The following is a 27390-nucleotide window of genomic DNA, read 5'->3' on the forward strand; positions in this document are numbered from 1 at the left end:
ATCCGGCATCCCCCCTACGAACCGGCATCCTCCCCCCCGCTCGCTTACCCGTGTTTTACAACTTTTTTTTTCAATCCGATCCGGCATCCCCCCTACGAACCGGCATCCTCCCCCCCCCCGCTCGCTTACCCGCGTTTTACAACTTTTTTTTTTCAATCCGATCCGGCATCCCCCCTACGAACCGGCATCCTCCCCCCCCCCGCTCACGTCAAACCCCCTCCCCAGTGATCCTACATCCCTCCCCAGCACCGCAAAACATGTCTTACCCGATTGGGCACCGGCACCAGCACCAATGCACAGGATGTGCCAGTGCCAGTGCCCGAAGATCCTCCCTTGTTGGTTTGGGTTGGTTTGGGCTGGGCGGTGCGGTGCAGGAGAGGTCCTCCTTCTTCCTGCGCCGGGCTGGACTAGGCTTTGAGCATTTGCGCATGCTCAGAGCCTTCTGGTCTCGCTCTCTCTGCGAGACCAGAAGGTTTTGAGCATGCGCAAATGCTCAAAGCCTAGTCCAGCCCGGCGCAGGAAGAAGGAGGATCTCTCCTGCACCGCACCGCCTAGCTCAGCCCAGCCCAAACCAACCCAAACCAACGAGGGAGGATCTTCGGGCACTGGCACTGGCACATCCTGTGCATTGGTGCTGGTGCCGGTGCCAGTGCCCAATCGGGTAAGACATGTTTTGCGGTGCTGGGGGGGGGATGTAGGATCGCGGGGGAGGGGGGTGACGTGAGCGGGGGGAGGATGCCGGTTCGCAGGGGGATGCCGATCGGATTGAAAAAAAAAAGTTGTAAAACGCGCTCACACATATAACACGCACGGTTATGCATGGTTTGTAAAATCGTGTATAACGCGCGCGTTATATGCTTGAAAATACGGTAGTTTACCTTTAAATCCTAAAACGGTGGATTCCACAATAACCTCCTCTAGGAGAGCATTCCAGGTGTCCACCACTCGCTGCGTGAAACAGAACTTCCTGATATTTGTCCTGGACTTGTCCCCCTTAGCTTCAGTCCATGCCCTCTTGTCCGTGTCACATTGGACATTGGAAATAACTGTTTTTCCTGCTCTAATTTGTCGATTCCTTTCAGAATTTTGAAAGTCTCGATCAGATCCCCTTGCAGTCTCCTCTTCCCAAGGGAGAACAACCCCAGTCTCTTAAGTCGATCCTCGTATTCCAGGTTCTCCATCCCTTTTACTAGTTTTGTTGCTCGTCTCTGCACCCTCTCCAGCAGTTTTATATCCTTCCTTAGGTTGGGAGACCAATGTTGGACACAGTATTCCAAGTGTGGTCTGACCATCGCTCTATAAAGCGGCATTATTACTTTCTCCGATCTACTCGTGATTCCCTTCTTTATCATGCCTAGCATTCTATTTGCTTTCTTCGCCGCCGCTGCGCATTGTGCTGACGGTTTCAGGATCCTATCTTATCAGTACACCCAGGTCCTTTTCTTGTTCGCTCTTACACAGAGTTGCACCTGACGTTCTATACTCGAGTTCCTTGTTCTTTCTGCCTAAATGCATCACTTTGCACTTTTCCACATTAAACTTCATCTGCCATTTCTCTGCCCATGTCTTCAATCGACACAAGTCGCTCTGGAGTTCCTCGCTATCCTTCTGCGATCTGATTGCCCGGCATAGCTTTGTGTCGTCTGCAAACTTGATGATCTCACTGGATGTTCCTTCTTCTAGGTCACTGACGAAAATATTAAATAAGATGGGCCCAAGTACGAGCCCTGGGGCACACTGCTAGTCACATTCTCCCAGTCCGACAACTTCCCATTTATGCCCACTCTCTGTTTTCTGTTCTCCAGCCATTTGCCTATCCATCTTACTATATCTCCCTCTATTCCATGGCTTTGTAGTTTCCTGAGAAGTCTTTCATGTGGAACCTTGTCGAACGCTTTCTGGAAGTCCAACTTCCTGAGACAACATGGTAGGAGCCTATTTGTAATTGGGAGAACAAATTTTAAGACAGCTGTCTGCGAACTAACTCCCCCCCCCCCCCGCCTCCCCTTTTACAAAGTCATGGTAGCTGCTATATAGCAATATAACTTAGCGCTCCTTTTACTAAGATGCGCTAGCGTTTTTAAGCGCACGCTAACCATGCGCTAAATGAAAAATTCTAATGCAAGCTCCATGGAGGTGTTAGCATTTTGCACGCGCAGCATTGTAGGGTGCGCTAAAACCACTAGCGCACCTTAGTAAAAGGACCTTTTACTAAGGTGCGCTAGCGTATTTAGCGCGCGCTAACCATGCGCTAAATGAAAAATGCTAATGCAAGCTCCATGGAGGTGTTAGCATTTTGCACGCGCGGCACTGTAGCGTGCGCTAAAACCACTAGCGCACCTTAGTAAAAGGACCCCTTAGTTCTCAAAATTTTCATACAGTTTATCACACAGTTTTTTTCAAAGTGCAAACTCTTTTTTGCCAATAATTGTGCAAACTTGTTTATGTTCAACCCTGGGGGGTCTTCAGAATGCCGGCTGGGCTCCTCATTAGTCCCGTTGGTTGGTTTGTTATATACACTTATATACACTTCAAATCATTTGTTTCATCTCCTTATTACCTAATTTTTCATTGTTCAATTGATCAATAAAACATCTAAATGCACCCAATTTTAACCACCGTGTACTTAGCTTGCTTAGCAGAAACACCTCTCCGACGGAGTATCCGTTTCAAGCCTTTCTTCAGGGAGCAGGTGAGCTTTTTAAAGCAGATTGCGGGTAAACGCTGCCTCAAACATATTGCACAATTATTGACAAAAAAAAGTTTGCACTTTGAAAAAACCGTGTGATAAACTGTATGAAAATTTAGCCTTACCTGCGTACGTTCCGGTCCAGCAGGAACTTGTCTAACTTTGTCTTGAGTCCCTGGAGGGTGTTTTCCCCTATGACAGCCTCCAGAAGAGCATTCCAGTTCTCTACCACTCTCTGGGTGAAGAAGAGCTTCCTCACGTTTGTACGGAATCTATCCCCTTTTAACTTTTAGAGAGTGCCCTCTCGTTCTCCCTACCTTGGAGAGGGTGAACAACCTGTCTTTCTCTGCTAAGTCTATTCCCTTCGTTATCTTGAATGTTTCGATCATGTCCCCTCTCAGTCTCCTCTTTTCAAGGGAGAAGAGGCCCACTTTCTCTAATCTCTGTAACACGATGAATCCTTAATTCACAGTTAAAGCCCAGCACAGCTGCAGTTTCAACAAGGCCTGCTGTGTATGTAAAAGCCCATTTTGGAAACTTCTACTTGGCTGCATCTGCATCTCGGCTCAAGGACTTTAAAACCGCCGCCGCATGTTTTGCTTTTAGCGCTGTGCTGGAAAGAAATGGGTCATTCAATTCAGTCACTCTCATATATGCATCTGAAGTTATTGTTTTTAAAGAAAGTGGCTTTTCAGAGACTGGCGATTGCTTGACCATAATTCTATTCTCCAATTAATGGATTTACGAAAGCACGTTAGGGTGCTGCACATTCGGTGTGGCAGTAGCCCAGTCTATAGTGCAGGAAGTGCAAAGACAGTGCAGTAGATAGAAGGGGTTTGCCCCGCATCTGCCCTGCATTTGGTGCACTTTCCATACAGGCAGGTAAACTTAGAAACATGATGGCGGATAAAGGCCAAATGGCCCATCTAGTTTGCCCATCTGCAGTAACCATTATCTCCTCCTCTCCCTATTGGCTAAAGCTCTTAACATTTGCATCTCTTCTTCCTATAGGCTAAGGGTCTGTGACCTGCATTGTGAGGTCATAGAGCTGCCCATTCGCAGTAACTATTATCTCTTTCTCTCTCCAAGAGATCCCACGTGCCTATCCCAGGCCCTCTTGAATTCAGACAAAGTCTCTGTCTCCACCACCTCTTCCGGGAGACTGTTCCACGCATCTCCACCCTTTCTGTAAAAAAGTATTTCCTTAGATTACTCCTGAGCCTGTCACCTCTTAACTTCATCTTATCATGCCAGAGCTTCCTTTCAAATGAAAGAGACTCGACTCGTGCGCATTTACATTACGTAGGTATTTATATGTCTCTCTCATATCTCCCCTCTCCCGCCTTTCCTCCAACGTATACAGATTGAGATCTTTAAGTCTGTCCCCATACGCCTTATGACAAATACCACGCACCATTTTAATAGCTTCCTCTGGACCGACTCAATCCTTTTTATATCTTTTTGAAGGTGCTGCCTCTAGAATTATACACAATATTCTAAATGAGGTCTCACCAAAGTCTTATACAGGGGCATCAATACCCCTTGATGCCTTCTACTTAGGGCAGTGTATCACAAACTGTGTGCCGTGGCACACCAGTGTGTCTCCTGAGATTTCAGGTGTGCCGCGGCTCACTGGGGAGGAGGAGAGGCACCAGTGCCAGCTGATGGCCTACAGGATGTGCCTCTCCCTGAAAGGGGAAATGAGACCAAAATTCTGAAGAATGCAGTAATACTATGGAATAGCTTTTAATGCTATCCGTACACTAATACAGTCAAGACGAGTGTTGGCTCGATTTGCAAGCACTCCCCTCCCCCCGATAACTGGCATCGCTCCGCCCCCATTCGCAAAGGCCCCCCTGCTCGAACTAGCAACCCCCCCCCCGCGTGAATCGTCACCCCCCACCTGAACAACTTTAACTTACCTCCCTGTCTGAGAATCTCGGCGAGAGGGAGAATTAGAAGGCCTTGAGCATGCGCAGATGCATGCTCAAGGCCTGCAGAAGCAGGAAGATCTTCTAGCGGCACTGGCACGTCCTGTGGGCTGCGTGTCGGTGCCAGACCGGGGGGGGGGGAGGGGTAAGTTTAAGTTGCTCGGGCCGGGGGTGCCGGTTCACGCAGAGGGGTGTCTTTGTGAGTGGAAGGGGGGTCTTTGCGAGCGGGGGGGAGGGGAGCAGCGCCACTGGCCTCGGGGGGGAACGTATCAAAGTGAGTTTCCATTATTTCCTATGGAGAAACTGGCTTTGATATACGAGTATTTTGGTTTCTGGAACAAATTATGCTCATAAACCAAGGTTCCACTGTATTCTCTTTTTAGTTGTGTTATTTTTATGTCCAGCTGAAGGAGTGTTACAAAAAATATAAAAATAATCTTGCAAATCAAATCAGCAACAAATAAACTTCTTGCTCCATCCATTAATGTGCGGAACAGCATGTGCTAAATTGCCATGCGCGCTAGACCTTAACGCCAGCTTTGAGCTGGAGTTAGTTCTAGCCGCGTAGTGCGGGTTTAGTGCGCACTAAAATGCCCTAAGTCTTAATAATAATTTAGTAATTTATAGCTGAAGAAACATATGATTAAGAAACGATTTTATTTTACTTTTGTGATTATGATAAACATACCGAGGGCCTTAAAATAGTACCTGGCGGGCTGCGAGTTTGAGACCACTGAGTTAAGGGCAACAGTTAATCTGCTGGCTGGGTTGGAGGGCAGAGGGGAGAACAGGACAATCAAGCCATTGTGACATCACTGATGAGGTTGGCTTTTATTGGTGGAATGAGGCATTATGACATCACAATTTCAGCTCTGCTTCCCAAAGACAAACAGGATGTCATGGTTACAGTTAAGTCAGTGGTCTCAAACTCCAACCCTTTGCAGGGCCACATTTTGGATTTGTAGGTACTTGGAGGGCCTCAGAAAAAATAGTTAATGTCTTATTAAAGAAATGACAATTTTGTATGAGGTAAAAGTCTTTATAGTTTATAAATCTTTCCTTTAGGCTGTCCTAATAATAATATTGTCATTTATAGCTAAAGAGACATGTGATCAAGAAACTGTTTTATTTTACTTTTGTGATTATGATAAACATATCGAGAGCCTCAAAATAGTACTTGGCATGTGGCCCCTGGGCCACAAGTTTGAGACCACTGCCCTATAGCGTGTAGCCTGTCTCTTCCTGTGGGATCCATTAAATATACTCTTTGAAGTTGCGCCACAATTCTTAATCCATTGAAGTATTAAGAGGAGGGGAGAGATGAGGGGTGATATATCCTGTGAATTACCTTTTTTTTGGGAATGGGACTACGTATTAGTAGGTCAAAATACCACGTATGCCAGTAAACCAGTAAACATATAGTAGAAACCCCCCACATAGGTAGGAGAATAATTTTCTTCAATTGAATTTCCACACTCCCTGCTTCCATTTCAGCTCCTGATGAGTCTATATGGGAGCTGATGCTAGAGCATGACATAAAGTGCTAGTCTAGGAAACTGGAACACCATTGAGATGAAACGTTAGAATTGTTGTAGCCAAGCCCTAAATGGTGATAGGGGGTGGAGGGAAGCAGAAAGCTTAGATTCAACTACACAGCTTTCTAAATCTAAGCTGAAGATGAGTTGCCACTCCTGTAGGGGACGAGTATGACGCAGTGGTTAAAGCTACAGCCTCGGCACACTGAGATTGTGGGTTCAAACCCGCAATGCTCCTTGTGACCGTAGACATGTCACTTAATCCCTCCATTGGCCTAGGTACATTAGATAGATTGTGAGCCCACCAGGATATACAGGGAAAAATGCTTGAGTACCTGAATAAATTCATGTAAACTGTTCTGAGCTTCCCTGAGAGAACATTGAATAAATAAATAGTGTGAAAAGCTTCAGCCTCTGATAACCAGAGCTGCTATTGTGACATCATAATGCCTCATTCCACCAATGCCTAAGAGCCAACCTCCTCAGTGATGTCACAATGGCTTCCCTGTTCTATACTTGACTCACTTTTACTACTCTTGATTTCTAGAGTGATACAGTGGTTAGAGGTACAGCCTTAGCACCCTGAGGTTGTGGGTTCAAACCCATGCTGCTCCTTGTGACCCTGGACAAGTCACTTAATCCCCTGTTGCCCCAGGTACATTAGATAGATTGTGAGCCCACCGGAAGAAACAGGGAAAATGCTCAAGTACCTGAATAAATTCATGTAAACAGTTCTGTGCTCCCTTGGGAGAACAATATAGAAAATTCAATAAAATATAACATAACATAAGAACATAAGCAGTGCCTCCGCCGGGTCAGACCATAGGTCCATCCTGCCCGGCAGTCCGCTCCCGCGGCGGCCCAAACAGGTCACGACCTGTCTGAATAACCAAAGGGGCCCCCTTGCCACCTTGGTTTCCCATTGAAGTCCTATCTTCCCATCGAAGTCCTAACCCTCCGGTCTTGCACATGCACGACCTGTTGGGTTTCTATACTTATTACCTGGTTAGCTTTCTATACCTGTGTTACATCCCAGCACCTCTCTCAGTATCCCACGATCCCTTTATCCCTCAGGAATCCGTCCAATCCCTGTTTCCCTGTATACTATAGTTATTGTCCTGCCCAGGAAGCTCCGCAATCTAAAACTGTACCTGAAGCAATAAAAAGAGAAGCAAAGTCTGAATTCCATCTTTGCTGAACCACAGCCCGTGGTTCTGTACTCTTCCTCCCCAGAGTGCGGCATTATAAACTCTCATACGCAGAAATCTTGCAGCTGTACCCACTTCAATAGCAATTCAATGCAAACAACTTTTTACAGTCATCGAAGCTGAAGTACCGTATCTCTTCCTTTTAGCATTTTTCGGATGTCATTAATGAAGGGCTTCATTGGTTGTGAATAATGCATAACATTTCCCAAATTTATTTTTTTTTAATGCAATCAAGCTTTTATTTCAATGATTCAGAATTCCCATGTTCTTCTGATAAGTTCAATGAGATGCTGCAATAAGTGGAAGGAATCTAATCAAAATAAATAGGTTGAAAGCTTCTAGAAACACTTACCAAAAAAAGAAAAAACAGACCCCCAATGTGTCAGAATTCATCAATTTATGTGTGTGTTTTCTTTAAGGAATACACAAGCGATTGAGCATAGCAAATACAGTAAATTATAGCAGCATCCACACGAAGGCTTATTCAAGTCGTTTCGTATTTGATCGGGGTTAGTCATCCGCCCGCACAGTTCCTGGCCTGGAGATAGGGAGGCTGTCAGTCTATATAATTCAATAGATTCAAAACCTTTCGCAAGCATTAACCATCCGAACTGAAAATCAGATAGAGCAGTGGTCTCAAACTCATGGCCCGGGGGCCACATGCGGCCCGCCAGGTACTATTTTGAGGCCCTCAGTATGTTTATCATAATCACAAAAGTAAAATAAAACAGTTTCTTGATCATATGTCTCTTTAGCCATAAATGACAATATTATTATTAAGACTTAGTCAAAAGGAAAGATTTATAAACTATAAAGAGTTTTTCCTCATGCAAAATTGTCATTTCTTTAATAAGACATTAACTATTTTTTCTGAGGCCCTCCAAGTACCTACAAATCCAAAATGTGGCCCTGCAAAGGGTTGGAGTTTGAGACCACTGACTTAATTGTAACCATGACATCCTGTTTGTCTTTGGGAAGCAGAGCTGAAATTGTGATGTCATAATGCCTCATTCCACCAATAAGAGCCAACCTCATCAGTGATGTCACAATGGCTTGATTGTCCTGTTCTCCCCTCTGCCCTCCAACCCAGCCAGCAGATTAACTGTTCCCCTTAACTCAGTGGTCCAAACTGGCAGCCCGCCAGGTACTATTTTGAGGCCCTCGGTATGTTTATCATAATCACAAAAGTAAAATAAAACCGTTTCTTGATCATATGTCTCTTTAGCTATGAATGACAATATTATTATTAAGACTTAGCCAAAAGGAAAGGTTTATAAACTATAAAGAGTTTTACCTCATGCAAAATGGTTATTTCTTTAATAAGACATTAACTATTTTTTTCTGCGACCCTCCAAGTACCGACATCCAAAATGTGGCCCTGCAAAGGGTTGGAGTTTGAGACCACTGAGATAGAGGGTATCATTTGCAAAAGGCTTCCTCATTCTTCAGTTGTGGGAAAGAAACTTAGGCCCTCTTTTATTAAAGTTTTAGTGCGCATTTATGACGCACTAAATCAACACGCGTGCTAAACGCTAATGCGTCCATTGGATAACATGCATGCATTAGCGTTTAGCATAGAAATATTATATCCTACACATGCATTCTCTTTATGAAATGGGGAATGTATGTGTACATATTTAATGCACCCAGATCATGCCGACCATACCCTCTTACAATGCTACCTCATATTTCCAAATAGATGCCATTTCCAATTTCCATGTGAAAATCCTATATAATAAAACGCTAGCCGCGCATGCGCACTCAGACCTGCGTGATCTGTAATCCCTGATCCGTAGGTCCGTGGCCAGAGTGCGTATGCGGCGGCCAGATCGGGAAAGCACAGCACAGCTGGCGACTACCCCCTCCCGCCCTCACTCACTGCCAAAACCACCACCTCCTCCTTCTCGCCGGCTCACCCGCGTTTAAATGGAGAGAACAGCGCTGCACTGCTGTTTTCCTTCTGATTTGGTTTCCTTGCTGACTCGGACTGCTGCTTCTTCACGTCATCACCAGTGTTGCTGTCACTATCACTGTCCTGCCCTTTTTCCATCTGTTCTCCAGAACTGCCACACGTGCCATAAACTGCCACAGGCTCCACGACTGTACGCATCGCAGAAGCAGCATTGAGAGAAAAGCGTTGCACCGCGCTACCGCTGGCTTCGGCGTCTTCTATCCACTGCGGCCAACCCTAGCGGAAAAAGGAAGTAGTCAGAGAGGGCGGGCCGCAGGGGACAGAAGACGGCAAAGCCAGCGGTAGCGCGGTGCAGCGCTTTTCTCTCAATGCTGCTTCTGCGATGCGTACAGTGGTGGAGCCTGTGGCAGTTTATGGCACGTGTGGCAGTTCCGGAGAACAGATGGAAAAAGGGCAGGACAGTGATAGTGACAGCAACACTGGTGATGATGTGAAGAAGCAGCAGTCCAAGTCAGCAAGGAAACCAAATCAGAAGGAAAACAAAGCCCGTGCTGAGGGGGCCACTTCAGAAAACAAACAAAAACAGCATGATGAACGTTGAGAAGCTAACAGGAGAGGAAGCTACGAATGAGACAGAGAGGAAGGAGCCCTGTACAGATGTTTCTGCCCCAGTGAATGGCGAATTTGCAGCCCAGCAGAATGAGAATGGTGAAGACAAGAACCGGGAAGAAGACCACAGTTTGGGTAGTGTAAAGCAAGAGGTGCCGACTGAATATACACACAATGACACACACATTGATGCTAAGATGGAAAAGTTAGGCAGTGACAGAGAGAGAGAGAGACAGATAGAAAGAAAGACAGAAAGCTGCCAAGGAGAGAGAGAAAGAAAGAAAGAAAGAAAGACAGACAGACAGACAGTGGCCAAGGAGAGTGAGAGAGAGAGACAGAAAGAAAGAAAGAAAAACAGACAGACAGTGGCCAAGGAGAGATAGAGAAAGAAAGACAGAAGGCGACCAAGAATAGAGACAGAAAGAAAGAAAGAACGACAGTGGCCAAGGAGAGAGAGAGACAGAAATAAAAAAAGACAGACAGACAGGCAGTGGCCAAGGAGAGAGAGAGAAAGAAAGAAAGACAGACAGCAGCCAAGGAGAGAGACAGAAAGAAAGACAGACACATCTATTCTAGCACCCGTTAATGTAACGGGCTTAAAAACTAGTTGCAAATAATGTTTTTAAAATGAGCCCTTCTTCTTTGAGGGTGTGTCAGTCACCCTGATAGCAAAACCTAGAACACTGTGGAGGGAATGTAGCAAATGGTGCCAGAGGTGAGAGGCCAGGATGATCGGCAGTAAGCTAGTTTTTTGCAAAAGATCTTTACAGCATGCATTTTGCACCTAGCATTGTAAATGCTGGTGCCCAACCAGTGAAAGTTAGGTGCCCAAATGACAGTATTCTACAGTATTGTTTCTAAAATCTGGGAATGCCCCCCTCGATGGACACGCTGTCTTTTGAGTCGCGCGTATGAAAATTAGACATGTATGTTATACAATAGGGTGAAGGGTAGATGCATGCATAAATCAAATTAGTGTCAATTAATTTAAGTTTAAGTTTATTTCAGGTTTCAAGTTTCAGTTTATTTAAAAATTTGATTTGATCGCAAAATCATAATCCAATGCGATTTACAAATGACAATAAAATCAGGGTAAGAAAAAGAAAAACAAATTGATTAAACCAGACAATTAATATAACTTTTCATAAAACAGACATGAGGCAAAAAAAAAAAAAAGAATTAAATACAATTCATAAACAAGTAAAAAGGACATATAGGTAATGAAACAAGAAAATATGCATAGGGGTAAAAAACCTCCGCTTGGTTAATTTCCCAGTAACTCATCTGTTATTGCCAGAAATATTGTTAAGAAAGTATTTCAAGGAGATACTTGGGAATACCCAACGCGGATAGCTTTCCAATAAACAACTATTATTATATTCCCCAGAAGAAAAAGGAAACTGTACAGGATGTGGACCATCTGGTAACAGATGATGTTAACTTAACAGAATTTTTAGAAGATTCTGAAGATGTTATTCAGACTCAATCCACAATGATCTTAACATGTATGAGTGAGACAGATAAAATGTTGTTAATGAAACTTAACTTTAAAAATAGACTGACCAAGTTCTGTGGGGATTTGGTTAGTATATTTCCAGATGTCTCAAGAGCTACTCAGTTTAGAAGGAAAGAATTTTTGAAATTGAAAAATAGAGTATTAGCACTTGAAGCATCATTTTACTTAAAGTTTCCTTGTAAATGTAAGATACAAGATACTGAATTTGTTTTTTGGGATCCCATTCAATTGCAAAAATTTTTGTTAGCTCGTGAACAGAAGTGAGATTTCTTTTTCTTTGTCTTTTTCTTTTTCATTCTTTCTTTATTGAGAAAATAGGGTAGGCAAGTCCATGTCCTAAATTTAGTAGGGAATGATTTGGGTTCCTCGGAATTCAATTCATTTCTTTGTTTTTTCCTTAAATTTAGTTGATAAAGAGCAACAAGTTTCCCCTTTTTAGTGGGCTTGTAAAGGATTGTTTGTTGTATGATTTGCTATTGAAATATTTGTATGGAAACCTTTTTTCCTTGATATCTTTATGATATTGTAAATGTATTAAACTCAAATTTAAAAAAAAAAAAAAAAAAAGGTAATGAAACAATAGAATGGGAAAAGGTTACTCGCTCAATTGTCATAAGAACATAAGAAATGCCTGCACCGGATCAGACCTTGGGTCCATCTAGTCCGGCGATCCGCACACGCGGAGGCCCAGCCAGGCCTACCCTGGCGAATACCTTGGCTACTCGTATCCCTCAATGTGTCTTTCAAGAAGATGTGCATCCAACTTGCCCTTAAATCCTTGAATGTTAGTCTGCTGTTAGTCTCCTGATTATATAGAATTTCCTGATTATATAGAATTTGAATAACTCAGTTAAAAACGTCCTTAAAAAGCCAGCTTTTCAGAAGATTTTTAAACTTACTAAGTAATTTGTCTTCCCTTATCTTGATTGGGAGCGAATTCCAGATTTGAGGGGCCGTGACAGAAATTGATTATCTAATATAATAAAGCTCTAGCCGCGCATGCGCACTCCCACCTGCGTGCGCCGGTTTTCCGTGAGCTGTAGGTCTCTTGCAGGTAGGAGTGCGCATGCGCGCCTAGCTGTGCCAGTGGCCTGCCTGCTCTCCACCTCGCGCAGTCTGGAGTTTATTTTAAAAGAACACGCCACGATGGCTCCTCCCACGAGCCGCTCCTGCGTAGGAGAAGGCTTCCGACACAGGCGCGATCGTGAGAGAAGACACCGGGCACCCTCAAACCCAAAAATGTATCAACGGGACTGCGGGAAGGGAAGGAGGGGCGGGGGGGTGGGCCAGCAAGGGACGAAGGGAGCCACGGCGCTATCCTGTCGGCTCCCACACACAACCTACTCCTCCCGCGGCCCGGACAACGAACTCCACAGATGCAGTGTGGCCAAACCAGCTCCCCGTGGCCCAGCAGAGGCCCCGCGCCAGAGTGCGTCGGCAAACGATGCAGAAGCCAGCCCCCCCCGGAGCCCAAATCCCAACAGCGCAAGGTAAAGGGGAAATGGGATCTTGAATATGGTTAGGTAAAAGCAAGGGAGAAGGGCTACTGCTGGACAGGGGGAGCCCAAGTCAGCGGCACTTAGCAGCAATGTGCGAAAATTTTAAGACAACTGGAATTCTCTCAACATTTGAGCAAATCTACTAAGGGCTCCTTTTTACGAAGGTGCGCTAGCGTTTTTAGCGCACGCACCGGATTAGCACACGCTCTAGCGCACGCCACCCAAAAAACTACCGCCTGCTCAAGAGGGGGGCAGTAGCGGCTAGGTCGCGCGGCATTTTAGCGTGCGTTATTCCGTGCGTTAAGGCCCCAACGCACTTTCGTAAAAGGAGCCCTAAATGTTTGAAGAGCAAACTCCAAATTCTGAAAGACCTCTCTTTCTCCTTTGCTGCAGAAGCCGAGTTTCCTCTCTGAGGCTATTTTTCCAGTAGATACTCTAGAAACTGAAAAATTGGATCCCTCCTTCATGCTCCATACGACCATTGCCAAGGTAGGCGTACCAAAGATTCTCATGCTATGTAGATGGTAATTTATTTTTTTTTTTAGGAAAAGTTGCAAAATGTTGGGCTCAATGTGGAGTGAGAGAAAATGCAGGATTGTGTTTGAAAATTTTCTGCTTGAAAGGCAAATGAATTCAACACGTATGCTCTTGGCTTCATCCAGCTAATTCATTTCGAGTAAATTTATATACCTACGAATATAACATAGGCACTTGTATCCATTGTATTGCCCACCCGCAGTGGCACCAGGTTAATGCTCTGCTAGGAACTTATTGAACAGGTGTGTTTTTAAGCTTCGCTTAAAATACGGTTCATAGACAACGGCGCGAAAGACAAAAGCGCGCGCCGACAATTGAGCGCAGCGCGCGCCGCCGCGCCGCTCTAAATTACAGTTTTTAGGGGCTCCGACGGGGGTTTTTGCTGGGGAATCCCCCCAGTTTACTTAATAGACATCGCGCCGGCGTTATGCGGGGTTTGGGGGGTTGTAACCCTCCACATTTTACTGTAAACTGAACTTTTTCCCTAAAAACAGGGAAAAAGTGAAGTTTTCAGTAAAATGTGGGGAGTTACAACCCCACACACCCCCCACAACGCGGCGCAATGTCTATTAAGTAAAGTGAGGGGTTCCCCCCACACACCCCCGTCGGAGCGCTAAAAACAGTAATTTAGAGTGGCGTGGCGGAGCGCGCTGCGCTCAATTGTCTGGGCGCGCCTTTGTCCCGGCGCGCTTTTGACCTGACACCACCTCACATCCCCGCTCAGAAATTCTAGCTCCCTCCAATCCTTCCGCAAACACCTGAAAACTTGGCACTTATCAAAAATCTAACACCTCCCGCTCTCTGGTACCCTTGTCCCTCCCTATCTTCTTAGTTCCTTTCCTATAACCCTTCATTGTAGTTCCTTTTTATCTTAACTCTGTAAACCGTGCCGAGCTCTACACTTGCGGAGATGGCGCGGTATACAAACCTAAGGTTTAGTTTAGTTTAGTTAAAATACTGCAAAATATCTGCTGATTAGGAGAGAACCACCTCAGCACACGACCACTGAAGTACGTGTTGCTTTGAAATCTTATTTTTATTCTAATTAAAGTGCTGTATATTTAGCTTCCAGCATAAACTCATGAAACTGCTGATGCTTCTCAGAATCATTAAAATCTATACATTTTAATAAAGTAAAAAACCGGCAACGCTGGATTACAGTAATAACATGCCGCGTCTCCTGAGGTTTCATTTTCCATCCCATTCTTTTGAAGAGAAGAATTTTTTTTTCAGTGAAGCAAAACACCGAGAAAACCACCTTTTCATCAGGTCCTTTGAATTTCAAAGCCAAGACTCGCATTTATAATTTCAGTATACTGTTCTTTTTCAATCGTTTCCCCAAGGATCAGAGATGGCTTGATATAACTAAAATGTTAAAACGATTAGACAAGATCGCTGACAAAGCTTTTACGAAGATGTGCCTTTTGGGTTAAAAGAAGTTAAGAATTTATTTCCAATTAATACAATAGGATACAGTTTTTATTTGTATACTGCCAGTACCTCCATGAAGTTCCCAACCGGTTTACATAAGTAATTATGGTGATACAAATTAAAAATTAGTGTTACAATATTTAGGAAGCATTAGTAACAAATTCACGAAATACATAGAGGGGCATAATCAAAAAAAAAGTCTAAGTCCCCTTTTGGCCTAAGTCCTTAAACGTTCAAAGCAGAAGCAGGGAAAGTGTCCATAACCAAAACAAACGTCCTTGTTTTGATTATGGCCTGCCTCTACTAAACGCCCAGATCACCACTACGTCTACAAGTACACCCCCATGACGTCTACACTTTTTGCCCATAATGAAACAAAAAAACGCCTAAGCCCCAAACGTCCAACAGAAGGGCTTTTAGGCGAAGGAGGAGAACTGATCGCGCCAGCGGCCATCAGCTCAGCGGGCCCCTTTTTCTGCACTTAGACCTGGTTTGACTTCGTCTAAGTCAAAAAGGTCTAAGTGCCAACTAGGCAACCTGTAAATGTTTTGGTTATACCTGTTCTACGCCTAGGTGTAGGTCGGCCCACCTCTCGCCCACTGCCCGCCTTTTCCCCTCCTCTAAACACGCCTCTTTTCTCTCTGTGCGTCTAGAGGCAGGGGAAAGGCCTAAGCTGGTTTTAGATACGTCTAAAAACCAGCTTTGGTTATGGGTACTTGAACAATCAAGCTTTTTGATTGTCCAAGTAGCCATTTAGGACACTTTTTAGACCTTTTTTTTATTATGAACCCCATAGGTCTTTAGGCCCCCCTGCTTTGGAACTCTTCAGCAATAGATTTAAGGGAAGAAACATCTTTAGTTAAGTTGAAATCAAAATTAAAGGCCTTCTTATTTAAGGACACCTTCGGTTTATAACCGTCCTATTAGGGACGCTCTGAGATTTAACTTTTACTCTTATTGAATGAAATATCAGGGGCTGTAAGGCTTTGCTAGAGATGTGTTGCAGTTTAGAAAATTGCTAAAAACCACATTTCTTTGTTTAAGCCTTCCGTTGATACAATGGATGGTTATATTTACTCTGGGAGATGGAATTCATCCTTGATAAGAAAGTAAGATCAAGATTTGTAATGCTGTTTTATTTTTTGGTATTTTTATCTTGTTTTATATAATTGAGAGAGATGTTATGTTTTTTTTTTAATATTACGGAGCTAATTTTCAAAAAAGATAGACGTCCAAAAGACAGCGTAAACCAGCACTTGGACATCTTACTGGACAATACGTTCAAGTGGGCATTCTCAACGCTAACTTTCTGGACGTCTAGCAGGACTTCTAACCCACTGTGTGTTCAGAGTATAAATGGGTTTGTTGGGAGGCGGGGAATGGGTGGGATTTGGGCAGGCTTAGACTTGGAAGTCCTGCAGCTATAATCAAACCTTTCCCTGGATGTCCTGGATGGAACTCAAGACGTTTTCAACTAGATCTGTTTGAGAAGCATGTAAGTGCAAAAGGGTACTCAAACTGACCAGATGACCACTGGAGAGATTAAATAATGACCCCCTCACACTCCCCCAGTGGTAATTAACCCCCTCCCACCCCAAAAAATTTGAATAAAACAGTACATACTTGGCTCTAGAACAGCAGTATGGGTTAGCCTAGTAGAGCATCACACAAGTGTCTTAAGTAGTCAGGTGGGTGGGCTAGTGAACCACAGAGAGGAGAAGCCAGGCCCATAATCCACTCTTAACTTCTACATTTATGTTGGACAGTGTGAGCCCACCAAAACCCTACAATACTGCTGTATGGGTGATACCTACAGCCATAAGGGCTATTGGGGTGGTGGACAAGTGGGTGTAGTAAGTTTTAGGGGAGTTTCACTGGGCTCACCATACATTATAAGGGGGTTATGGTGAGATGGACTTCTGGCTCGGAACTTCGTCTCCGACATCAGAATTGACATCAAGGGGGGGGGGAAGGCTTGTGCAGTCGTTGCACGCACCTGATCTGTTGCTGCGTCGCGTTGGGGAAGCAGATCACCTGTCCCGTTATCCACACACACATCTTTGGGACGCCGTTTCTGAAAACGGGATATTTCAGCGTCCCGAAGCTGTACGTGGGGACAACGGGATAGGCGATCTCAAAACGGGACGTATGGTCACATTAGGTATTACACAAAGTTCTATTCACTTGATTTTTTTTAAAAAAAATTCTATTTTTTTAATTTTGCAATTCAAGTGCAACACTTATTAAAGAAAACATAGACCATATATAAAAATTCAAAGAAATAAACAAAACCATATATATAATGTAAGTATCTATTACAAAAAAACAAAACCAAAAACAATTTAAAGAAATAATTAGAGCCAGGGGGAGATAAGATTACAGCAAAGATAGGGGTCTAAAATAGGAAAAGCATAAGTATTCCAAATAAGTTTATAGGAAAATTCTTAATAGAACTTAAGTGGGGTTCCTATTCATTTTCTCATGTCGCTCAGTGGAATCTGTCTTGATAAGAGAAAATTTATCAAATGTTCTGGGTCATGAAAAACATGTCTTTTCAGCAATCTTAATAATACATTTACATGGAAAATGAAGGAAATAAGTCCCTTTAAGGGCTAGAACTTGAGATTTAAAAGCTAAAAAAGCCTTTCTTCTCAATTGTGTGGCCCTTTTTAGGTCAAGAAAAATCAAAACCGAATGTCCCAGAAATTTAAAATCTTTGAAACGAAAGTGCATATGAACAATTCAATTTCTATCATATTTCAGGGCAAAAGAAGCTAAAAGGGTCGCCTTAGTCACTACAGGCCTAGAATCTTCAAGGAAGTCAGTAAGATCAAAACTGGCTCCTTCACTCCTTCCCTTAGTTAATTGTGTACCTGGACTTCCTGAATTAACATAGAAAGCTTTATTGATCGATGGTATTGTTTCATCCAGAATCTGCAGATTTTCTTTCAAATATTTTTTAACCATCTCCAGTGGTGAGAGGACGGGAGACTGAGGAAAGTTTAGAAATCTTAGAATGAATCTAAATTCATGAGTCTCCAGAAATACTAATTTCTGATGAATATTCATATTTTCTCTCACTAAAACTGATTGAACAGATCTACTCGCTTGCTAAGGAAGCTTCAAACTACACAAAATACAGCTATGTGTTTGATTTACTCCCTTGGGAAGTCTTTTAGGATTACACCAAGCTACATTAAGCTTCGTTTGTTACCAATCGAAGCAAGAATCTATTTTAAGATATTCTGTCTTGCTTTTAAGATAATACGTGGTCTTGCTCCTTTGTATATGGTAGGATTGCTTAAAACACTAATTATGGCACTCGAAAGAGAACTAATATTGCCATCAAGTAAAGGTGTAAAGTTAAAGAGAGTTTTTTCAGCTACTTTTTCATACAGAATAGGGGCGTACTACCAGTTAAGCACACAAGGGCTAATTAGTTCTTGTTATTGGCATTTATCTCCAATTAAATGCCAATTTAATCCCAATTAGCTAATTACGGGCTCCTTTTACTAAACGGCAGTAGATTCTTCTACCACGAGCCGACAAGGCAAATGCTCCCACGCTCCTAGCAATTCTATGAGCATCAGATCATTTAATTCACTGGCCTGCGGTAGAAACCTCTACCCCCCATTTAGTAAAATCCAGCATATGTTATGGGACTCAAAATCAAAACATTAAAACGTCCAAAAACCAGCCTAAGTCAGCTATTGGACGTCCTGATAGAAGGGACGTCCAAGTGCCGATAATCAAAACCAATTTTCTGGATTTGAGGCAGCACTTCTAAGCTGCTGTGTGTCCACAGATCAAAGAAGTGTGTTGGGAGGTGTGTTATGGGCGGGCTTCAACCTGGACATATCCCAGCCATAATCAAAGCTTTTCTAGAGGGAATTTAGACACCAGCACTTAGACCTGTTTGAGTTGCGTCTAAGTTCCACAAAGAAGGCCACTGAAGGATTTAAGGCATGACCCCCCCCCTTATTCCCGCAGTGGTCACGACCTCCTCCTATCACCCGAAGAGTGGTAAAAAACCAAAAACCCTTAGGCTTCCCATCAGCTGATCATGGCAGAGGAATCCCCATCAACTGAGCCAGTTTTGGGGATTCTTGACAGCTCAGCTGATGGGGATTCTCCCTGTTAGGATCAGCAGAGCCGCGGAGCCCTACACCCCTCTCCCTGACATCCCCCTGACATCTCTGCCCTACCCACATCCTCCCAATATTCCTGGGCCCCCCTCCCACATCCCCAGACCCCTCCTCCCTGTATCTTTGGATGAGAAAATGGCAGGAGGGAAGCACACACCCTCCTGCCTTTAGGACTACATGCTGCAAATGACGGGGCTTCTCCCTCCCAATGCATCTTAGGATGCAGTGGGAAGTCAGGGGGAGGTCTGCGGATGTCAGGGGGATGTGAGGGGGAGGGGTGTAGGGCTCCGCAGCTCTACTGAACCTGGCAGAGGGAATTTCATCAGCTGAGCTGCGAGGAATCCCCAAAACTGGCTCAGCTGATGGAGATTCCTCTGCCGCAATCAGACAAGGTAGTTGGGTGCGTCTACAAAACTTGTGTATGTATATTTTTTCACATGGACGTTTTTATTTTTGAAAATGGGCAAAAAAGGTAGACGTCCTAAGGACCAAAACTTATACCTAGCTCATTTTCAAAAATAAAAGATAGACGTTTGGCAGCTTTGAAAATGGACATTTTTCCTACTGGATTTGAGGGTGTCTTGCACAAAATGTCCAACTCAGGCTAACTTCTTTGACTAGAAAATAAAAGATATCAGATCAAACCTAGGACAATCCATACCCTTACAGTCTCTGGATTCTTCAGACCAGACAAATCTTTTATCCTTCAGCACTCTTTCTAATCTTAAACCTCCTTCCTTACCAGACCTACTCAAAGTCTTCCAATCGATAAACGCCCTTAATAACCCAACTTCCCAACCCAGCATCCCTCCTTCAATTCTAAAAAAATTCTTCCCTATTTTTGACCCATTCATTTTGGAAATGATAACAAAAAGTCTTACTTCTAATTTTGTTCCAAAAGCTTGGAAATCTGCTCTAGTTTTCCCAATACTAAAAAAACCTAAATCTAGATGAAACACATCCAGCAAACTTTTGTCCTATCGTCAACCTTCCTCTCATCTCTAAACTCACAGAAAAAGTAGTACTGAACCAGCTCCTAGAATTTCTCGACAGAACCAACATGCTTCACCCATACCAAACCGACTTCCGCTCCAACTACTCCACAGAATTATCCCTACTTGGTCTCACCTCTACTATACATTACATCCATGATCATCGAAAATCCGTCCTTATCTCTCTAAACTTGTCAGCTGCCTTCAACACTGTCGACCACTGTCAACACTGCTCTGCCCTCTTAAGGTTCACTTTCTACTTCAAAGACTGTAATTTCAAAGTCCACTCAAAATAGAAAATCTCATCTCTTATTACTCAGACTTTCAGCGTTCCTCAAGGCTCTATTCTTTCTCCTTTACTATTCAATTATTTTCTTGCCCCTCTTTTCACTCTAGCTCAGTCCATTGGCTTCACTATCTTTGCTTATGCAGATGACATCCAACTTCTTCACCCTGCTGATCCTTCAAATATTTGCGAAATACAAGAAATAAACACCAAATTTGACAAAATCAGTGACTGGCTCCGCATAAATAAACTTTCCCTCAACATCAATAAATCCTGCGGTATACTCTTCCCGATTAGGAACAATGAAATGATAAATGGACAAATCTCTATTAAAACTTGCCCAGTAAAAATGGAATCAAAACTAAAATTGCTCTGAGTTATTCTAGACAAAGATATAACCTTCCATGACCAGATAAACTCCGTCGTAAAAAACTGTTTCCTCAAACTTTGGCTTATTCGTTCTTTAACCTCAATTCTTGAAACTGATGCAATCACAACCCTCATTCACTCACTGGTCATTTCTCATTTAGATTACTGCAACTCTCTATATAATGGAATTACTCAAAAAGAATTACGTTGTCTGCAGCTCATTCAAAATACGGCAATCAAACTTATCTATAAGCTTGGGAAATATGATCATATCACTCCTCTTCTGCGAGAAGCTCATTGGCTACCCATCACCCGTCGCATCACCTATAAAACTTTAATGCTGGTCTTTAAAATCAAACTTTCGCGTCTCCCATCTTTTCTTGATAAACTCATCATCCCCTTTTGCTCTTCCCGGACCCTTAGATCGGCTGATTAGAATTTACTGACCATACCTTCCATCAAAGAATTTTACTAATTTTTCCGTTGTAGCTCCAACTTTATGGAGCACCATGCCACCTCAACTCCGCCTCGAAAATTCAGTTGACAAATTCAAGACTAAACTAAAAACGTTCTTATACCAAGACGCATACCATAGCATCTGAATATTTCCTTTCCAACAGCTAGCAGTATAAACATGAACCACTTTTAAGAAGTGGTCCCCATTCCTGGTATTTTATCCCCCCCTCTTCCCTTTAATTAATTTGTTTTTAATGATGTAATTATTAACTTTCCCTCCCCCTTTCCCCTCAAGCTCATGTTCGTATTTGTCATTTGTCTATTTAATGTTCAAATTTCCCCCTAATACCCCCTACAAAAATTTATTTTAACCTTTTTTTTTTTAGCATTGTAAACCAGCCAGGTGCACGTCGACGGTCGGTATATTAAAATTAATTAAACTTGAAACTTAGGCACACTTTTGATTATGCCCCTCCATTCTAACTGGGTGCGCAATTGTGTGCCTATCTGTAAGTGCCATTTATAGATTTGTGGGCCTTAGGATTGCAATCTGCTTGTCCATATTTTTTTCCTTTTCTTACTAAGTACACTTAAACAGTGAAAAACGCAATTCCCACTGCAAGTCAGAAAGCTACCAGAGCCTAAGTGTCACCAAGGCTTTGTACTGCCCTTAAAGAGTGCATTTGATAGCTACTTATGCGAGAGAAATACTTTTTAAATTACACTCTTGACTCTTTTAGCAACTGGCTTCGACTTGATTTGAATTATGCAGTATCTCTTGGAAGATTCACAGTAATTGGTATTTTAGTGAATATATTCCTTGAAACCAGAGTAGCTTTCTCATATCAAATTGAGATTTAGAAACTGAGAAAAATGTTAAACTCTCAGTAAAAAGCATGCTTATGTTGAAATGTGATTATCATAAAAGCAATATTTACTTTACTGAATCAGGATTTATTTATTCAGTCCCGGCTGAGAGGATGCTTTACGTGTGAAACACCCTACAAAGTAAACGTTAAAAGAATATTATAAATGGCACAGGCTAAATAAGTAGGGATGTGGGTAATTTTTATTAATACAAGCAAAACTAGTGACTGAATATCCTGACATTTGGCATTATGTTTTGTAAGTAATTGAAAGTGTTTTTGTTTAGGCATTTTGGGTTTTTTTTTGTTTTTTATGAAATGTCTTTTAGATGTGTTTTAGAACATAAGAACATAAGAAATGCCTGCACCGGATCAGACCATGGGTCCATCTAGTCCGGCGATCCGCACACGCGGAGGCCCAGCCAGGTCTACCCTGGCGAATATCTTAGTTACTCAATGTGTCTTTCAAGAAGATATGCATCCAACTTGCCTTAAATCCTGGAATGGTGGTTTCCTCCACAACCTCTTCCGGGAGAGCGTTCCAGGCATTCACCACTCGCTGTGTGAAGCAGAACTTTCTGACATTTGTCCTGGCCCTGTCTCCCCACAGCTTCAGTCCATGACCTCTTGTCCGAGTCACCTTCGACAATGTGAATAAAGGTGTTTCCTGTTCTATTTTGTCGAATCCTTTCAGTATTTTAAAAGTCTCGATCAGATCCCCTCGTAAATGTTCATTTGTAATGTAACTAGGATTGTAAAGAAGGCAGAATATGAATGAACGAATTATAACAATAATAACAACCATGCTTTTGATATTGCAATATCACATATCACACCTTGTGGAAATTAAGAATATTAGAGCATATTTTAATATAAATTCTTTCAGACTTCTTGTGCATTCCCTGGTTTTGAGCCATCTTAACCGCTGTAATATTGTGCATCTTGCCAGAGCTCAAAAAAATCTTCAAAGATTGCGCATCGTACAGGACGCTGCTGTTCGATTGATCTATAATCTGAAGAAGTATGACCATGTCGCACCTTTCTATCGAGGTTAAGTTCAAATTTGGATGTACAGTAAAACCTTGGTTTGTGAGCATAATTCGTTCCAGAAGCATGCTTGTATTCCAAAGCACTCGTACATCAAAGCAAATTTACCCATAAGAAATAATGGAAACTCAGACGATTCGTTCCACAACCCAAAAACTTTAATACGTACTTGGATTGCAAGACCTCGCTCGTTTAGAACAGTCACTACACTCTTGCAGCGTCAGAGAGAGAAGAACCATCGGCTCAGTTGTGATGTATGTATAATGCATGTACTTGTATTGCAAGACCTTGCTTGTATATCAAGTTAAAATTTAATAAAATGTTTTGCTTGTCTTGGAAAACGCTTGCAAACCAAGTTACTTGCAATCCAAGGTTTTACTGTATTTGCTTTAAGGCAACTGTCGGCTTAATACAGGAATATCTTTGGGATTCATTCACATTTACTAGTTGAAAACAATCCAGAAAATCTCATGTGTTATTCACTTTTCCGTCTGCCAATTTAGAAGATTTCATCAGCGTCTTCTGTCCTTTCAAGCAGTATTATGGAACAAGGATCTGAATCATTTAATTATGTCTTCTGACTCTTACCAACAATTTTGGCATGCTTTAAAAACATATCTTTTTATTAAATCTTTTGGAAATTAGGTAATCTTGCTTATTGTATTCACCTTGTAAATTCTTAATCTTTTGTGAACCGCATAGAATTTAACAATTTTGTGGTATAAAAGTGAGTTTTAGGTTATGTTATATCACCATCATGATAGAACTTTAATACTGTATATAAGCATGCATTATTCCACATATAAAAGGATTTTTCTTGTTCTTTTTATGGGTATGATTTGAAAGATCATAAATATTCAAGTCGGACTGATATCAAGCCTCTTCAATCATTCCGTAGATAGTAGATATGGAGGGTCATTTACGATATGCTGTCTAAATCCGAGTTTGGACCCTTTGCAGAAGATACACAAAAATCCAATACCAAACATGCCCATTTTCAAACCCGCAAAACGTCTATCTTGTTTTGTTTTTGTTTTTTTAAACGGACATGTTTCAAATGTGTATCTATCCTTTTGAGCCATTTAAAAAACAAACAAACAAAAAAAAACCCATGTCCAAAAGAAAAACACACAAAACAAGCCATTGGAATGTAGGAGGGGCCGGCATTTTGAATAGACTGGGCACACAGGCATTCCAGCAGAGCTTTGGGGCAACTTATGGGACAATGCAGTGAACTTCACATCAAAAGGTCCAGATACATATCTCATCATAACACCTTAAAGTGTATGATGAGCCCTCCAAAGCCCACCCAAAACCTACTAGACCCAACTGTACACCACCCACAATAGCTCTTATGCCTGCAGAAATCTAGGTGGGTTTTGGAGGGCTCACGTGTTCCACCATAGGTGTAGTAGTTAGAGCGGAGTATGGGCCTGAGTCCCCCATCTCTACGGTTGAGTACACCACCCACCAGGCTACTCCAGAGACCTACTTGTTCCTCTACCAGGACTGGCCATAACACCTGAAGCTATCATTAGTCAGGTATGTACTGTTTCATTCACATCTTTGGGGTCGGGAGGAGGTGTCTGGGACAGTTGATCATGGCTGTTTCATCACAGCCAGTTCATCATGGCCATTTCAGCATCATTGCGTCATGTCCGCGCATGCACGGATGCCATATGGGGCTGGGGGGTGGAATGGGGCACGATACAGGCTGAATGGGGCAGAACTGGATGAACCTGGGGGCGTGGCCATGGGTCTGGATTTTCCTTCGGGAAAATCTGGTAACCCTATGCCTTGAGTATAGGAAAAGCTGGTTCTGACAGTTTTCCCAACCCTTTTTGTCTTAGGGCCTCTTCTACAAAGCCACAGCGGCGATGATGCCATGCCATGGTACATGCACCAAAGTCCATTCAGTTCCTTATGGGCTTCAGTGCATCTACCGCAGCTTTGTAAAAGGGGTCCTTAATTAGCACATGACCCACTTTTAAAACTACTGTCACCCATTATGTAGGTGGTAAGGACTCAGATGTTATTCCTGCGCTAACCAGCTAGTATGTGCTAATATAAATATACTAACTGTGTAGCGGAGGAATCCCCTGAAGCAATAAAAACTTTTTTAATGTGTAGTTAGTGTAGGAAGCCTGAGCGAGGCCCACAGAGTGCCATTTTAAGCTGTGTCAGGCACATGTTAGTGCTTTACATAGCTTAGGGATGGTTAACAAGACTAAGAATGTTATAATGCCCCTGTATCGCTCCATGGTATGACCTCATCTGGAGTATTGCGACCAGGATGATAAAGGGGATGGAACTCCTCTCGTATGAGGAAAGACTAAAGAGGTTAGGGCTCTTCAGTTTGGTAAAGAGACGGCTGAGGAGGAGATATGATCGAAGTCTGCAAAATCCTGAGTGGAGTAGAACGGGTACAAGTGGATCGATTTTTCACTCCGTCAAACATTACAAAGACTAGGGGACACTCGATGAAGTTGCAGGGAAATACTTTTAAAACCAATAGGAGGAAAATGTTTTTCACAGAACAGTTACACTCTGGAACGCGTTGCCAGAGGTTGTGGTATGAGCGGATAGCGTAGCTGGTTTTAAGAAAGGTTTGGACAAGTTCCTGTAGGAAAAGTTCATAGTCTGTTATTGAGAAAGACATGGGGGAAGCCACTGCTTGCCCTGGATTGGTAGCATGGAATGTTGAGGATTCCGCATGGAATGTTGCTACTATTTGGGGCTCCGGATTCTTTTGTTACTCTTTGGGGTTCCGGAATCTTGCTATTCTTTGAGATGCTGGGATGTTGCTACTCCTTGGGGTTTGGCCAGGTACTAGGGACCTGGATTGGCCACCATGAGAATGGGCTAATGGGCTTGATGGACCATGGTCTGACCCAGTAAGGCTATTCTTATGTTCTTATGTAGTTAAAAGGACTCCTAAACCTTTTATGCTTTCCTCCACCCCCACCTCCTCAAATTTAGAAGCAATGACTATTTGACCTGCTACCTAGTTACTGCCTTTGCACAAAAAAAAAAAAAAAAAAGGAAATAGACCAAATACATTTGAACATACTGACAAAAAAACAAGAGAATTGAATGCTATCAAAGGTTCTGCGAACAAGAAAATGGTATATTATCTTTACTGAATCAGGGCCTTATTGATTTTTTTTGAGGAACTGCTTTGCCAGAGCTTCCTGAGAACTGTTGTCCCACTCTCATTAGCATTCTTCTGACGAGAAGGATTTAGGCAAAAGAGGACATGAAACGGCAAAGCTCGTCTAGTAAGCGACATCCCTGCTTCTACAATAAATGTCACTTGCAGCAGTTAAGGGTTGCACCAAAGTAATACCTAGCAATAAGAAACAAAATGTTGATGCTGGAACAAAGGGATCAATTTGCAGCAGCACTTTAAAAAATCCTGAACACTAAATTTTGTGACTCGTCGAACTGCAATGCTATTTAGCCGACACGGCTGAAGCTAGAGATTTAGGGCCTGTGTATTAAAGATCCACAGGCACGTTCAGGGTCTTTTCTGCATCCTAAAAATAGGTAGCAATGCAGTAAGAGGACCTCACCGGACTAGCACAAAGCCCATTTATTTTTAGATTTGTAATTCATCAAATCGCTAGGACTTCAAACATGAGTCGACGGCAGTAAGAATGCTTAGTGTTCCCTCTAAGCTGAGCAGGAGTCCTCCACCCACAGTCTCACCAACAGAGGGTGTTGTTTTACTGTCACATTTTCAATTGTGAGAGACAGGCAAGTTCTGCAGGACTCCAGGGAACATACCTGTCCTTAGCGACTGAAAATATTCCACCCCCTAGTGGTAGCAATGCAGCTGGAGGACACCTGCTCAGCTTAGAGGGAACAGCACTGTCCTGATGTTCCCAGACATGTCCTTCTTTTGAGGACATGTCCGGGCGTCCGGAGGGCTTTTCAAAACCCGGCACTTTGTCCGGGTTTTGAAAAGCCGCTTTCTCATGCGCGGACTTCCTCTCTGCCTGACAAGAGCAGGCATCGGGAGCGAGGCTAGGGCGGGACTGGGGGGGGGGGATTAGGGCGTTACAGGGCAGAACTGAGTGGGCCTGGAAGACGGGTCTAGGGGTCTGGATTTTCCGACTGGAAAATCTGGCAACCCTAATTTGAATGGTTCCTCAAGATGGCGTCTACAGCACACTAACAAGAGCTTGGGCCAGAAGTCTAATGCAGTTGAAATGATTTCATTCTGTGGCAATCTTGCATATCACAATGGCATCTTCCATTTCACCTCATCCTGGACCTCTCAAGTTGGATTTCGGGGTCTGAATTAGGAATCTATGTGGAAGTTATTTTAAGATTCAGTACTTTTCATGTTTAGGTTTAGGT

At 43.0% G+C, this 27390-nt stretch overlaps 1 protein-coding gene across 3 annotated transcripts in view; it reads left to right on the forward strand.

The window, feature by feature from the left end:
- The window catches only part of NAALADL2 (N-acetylated alpha-linked acidic dipeptidase like 2), a 533196-nt gene that overhangs the window by 425908 nt on the left and 79898 nt on the right, over positions 1–27390 (forward strand). For 2 of the 3 annotated variants that reach the window (XM_033959140.1, XM_033959141.1), the window contains one exon: positions 13293–13388. In XM_033959140.1, the coding sequence (XP_033815031.1) occupies positions 13293–13388 (96 nt within the window). Of the gene's footprint in view, positions 1–13292; positions 13389–22310; positions 22369–27390 lie in introns of those variants that run through there. The other variant, XM_033959142.1, reaches the window with a different exon arrangement.

Source organism: Geotrypetes seraphini, chromosome 9 (genome assembly GCF_902459505.1).
Source record: "Geotrypetes seraphini chromosome 9, aGeoSer1.1, whole genome shotgun sequence".
Classification (NCBI taxonomy): domain Eukaryota; kingdom Metazoa; phylum Chordata; class Amphibia; order Gymnophiona; family Dermophiidae; genus Geotrypetes; species Geotrypetes seraphini.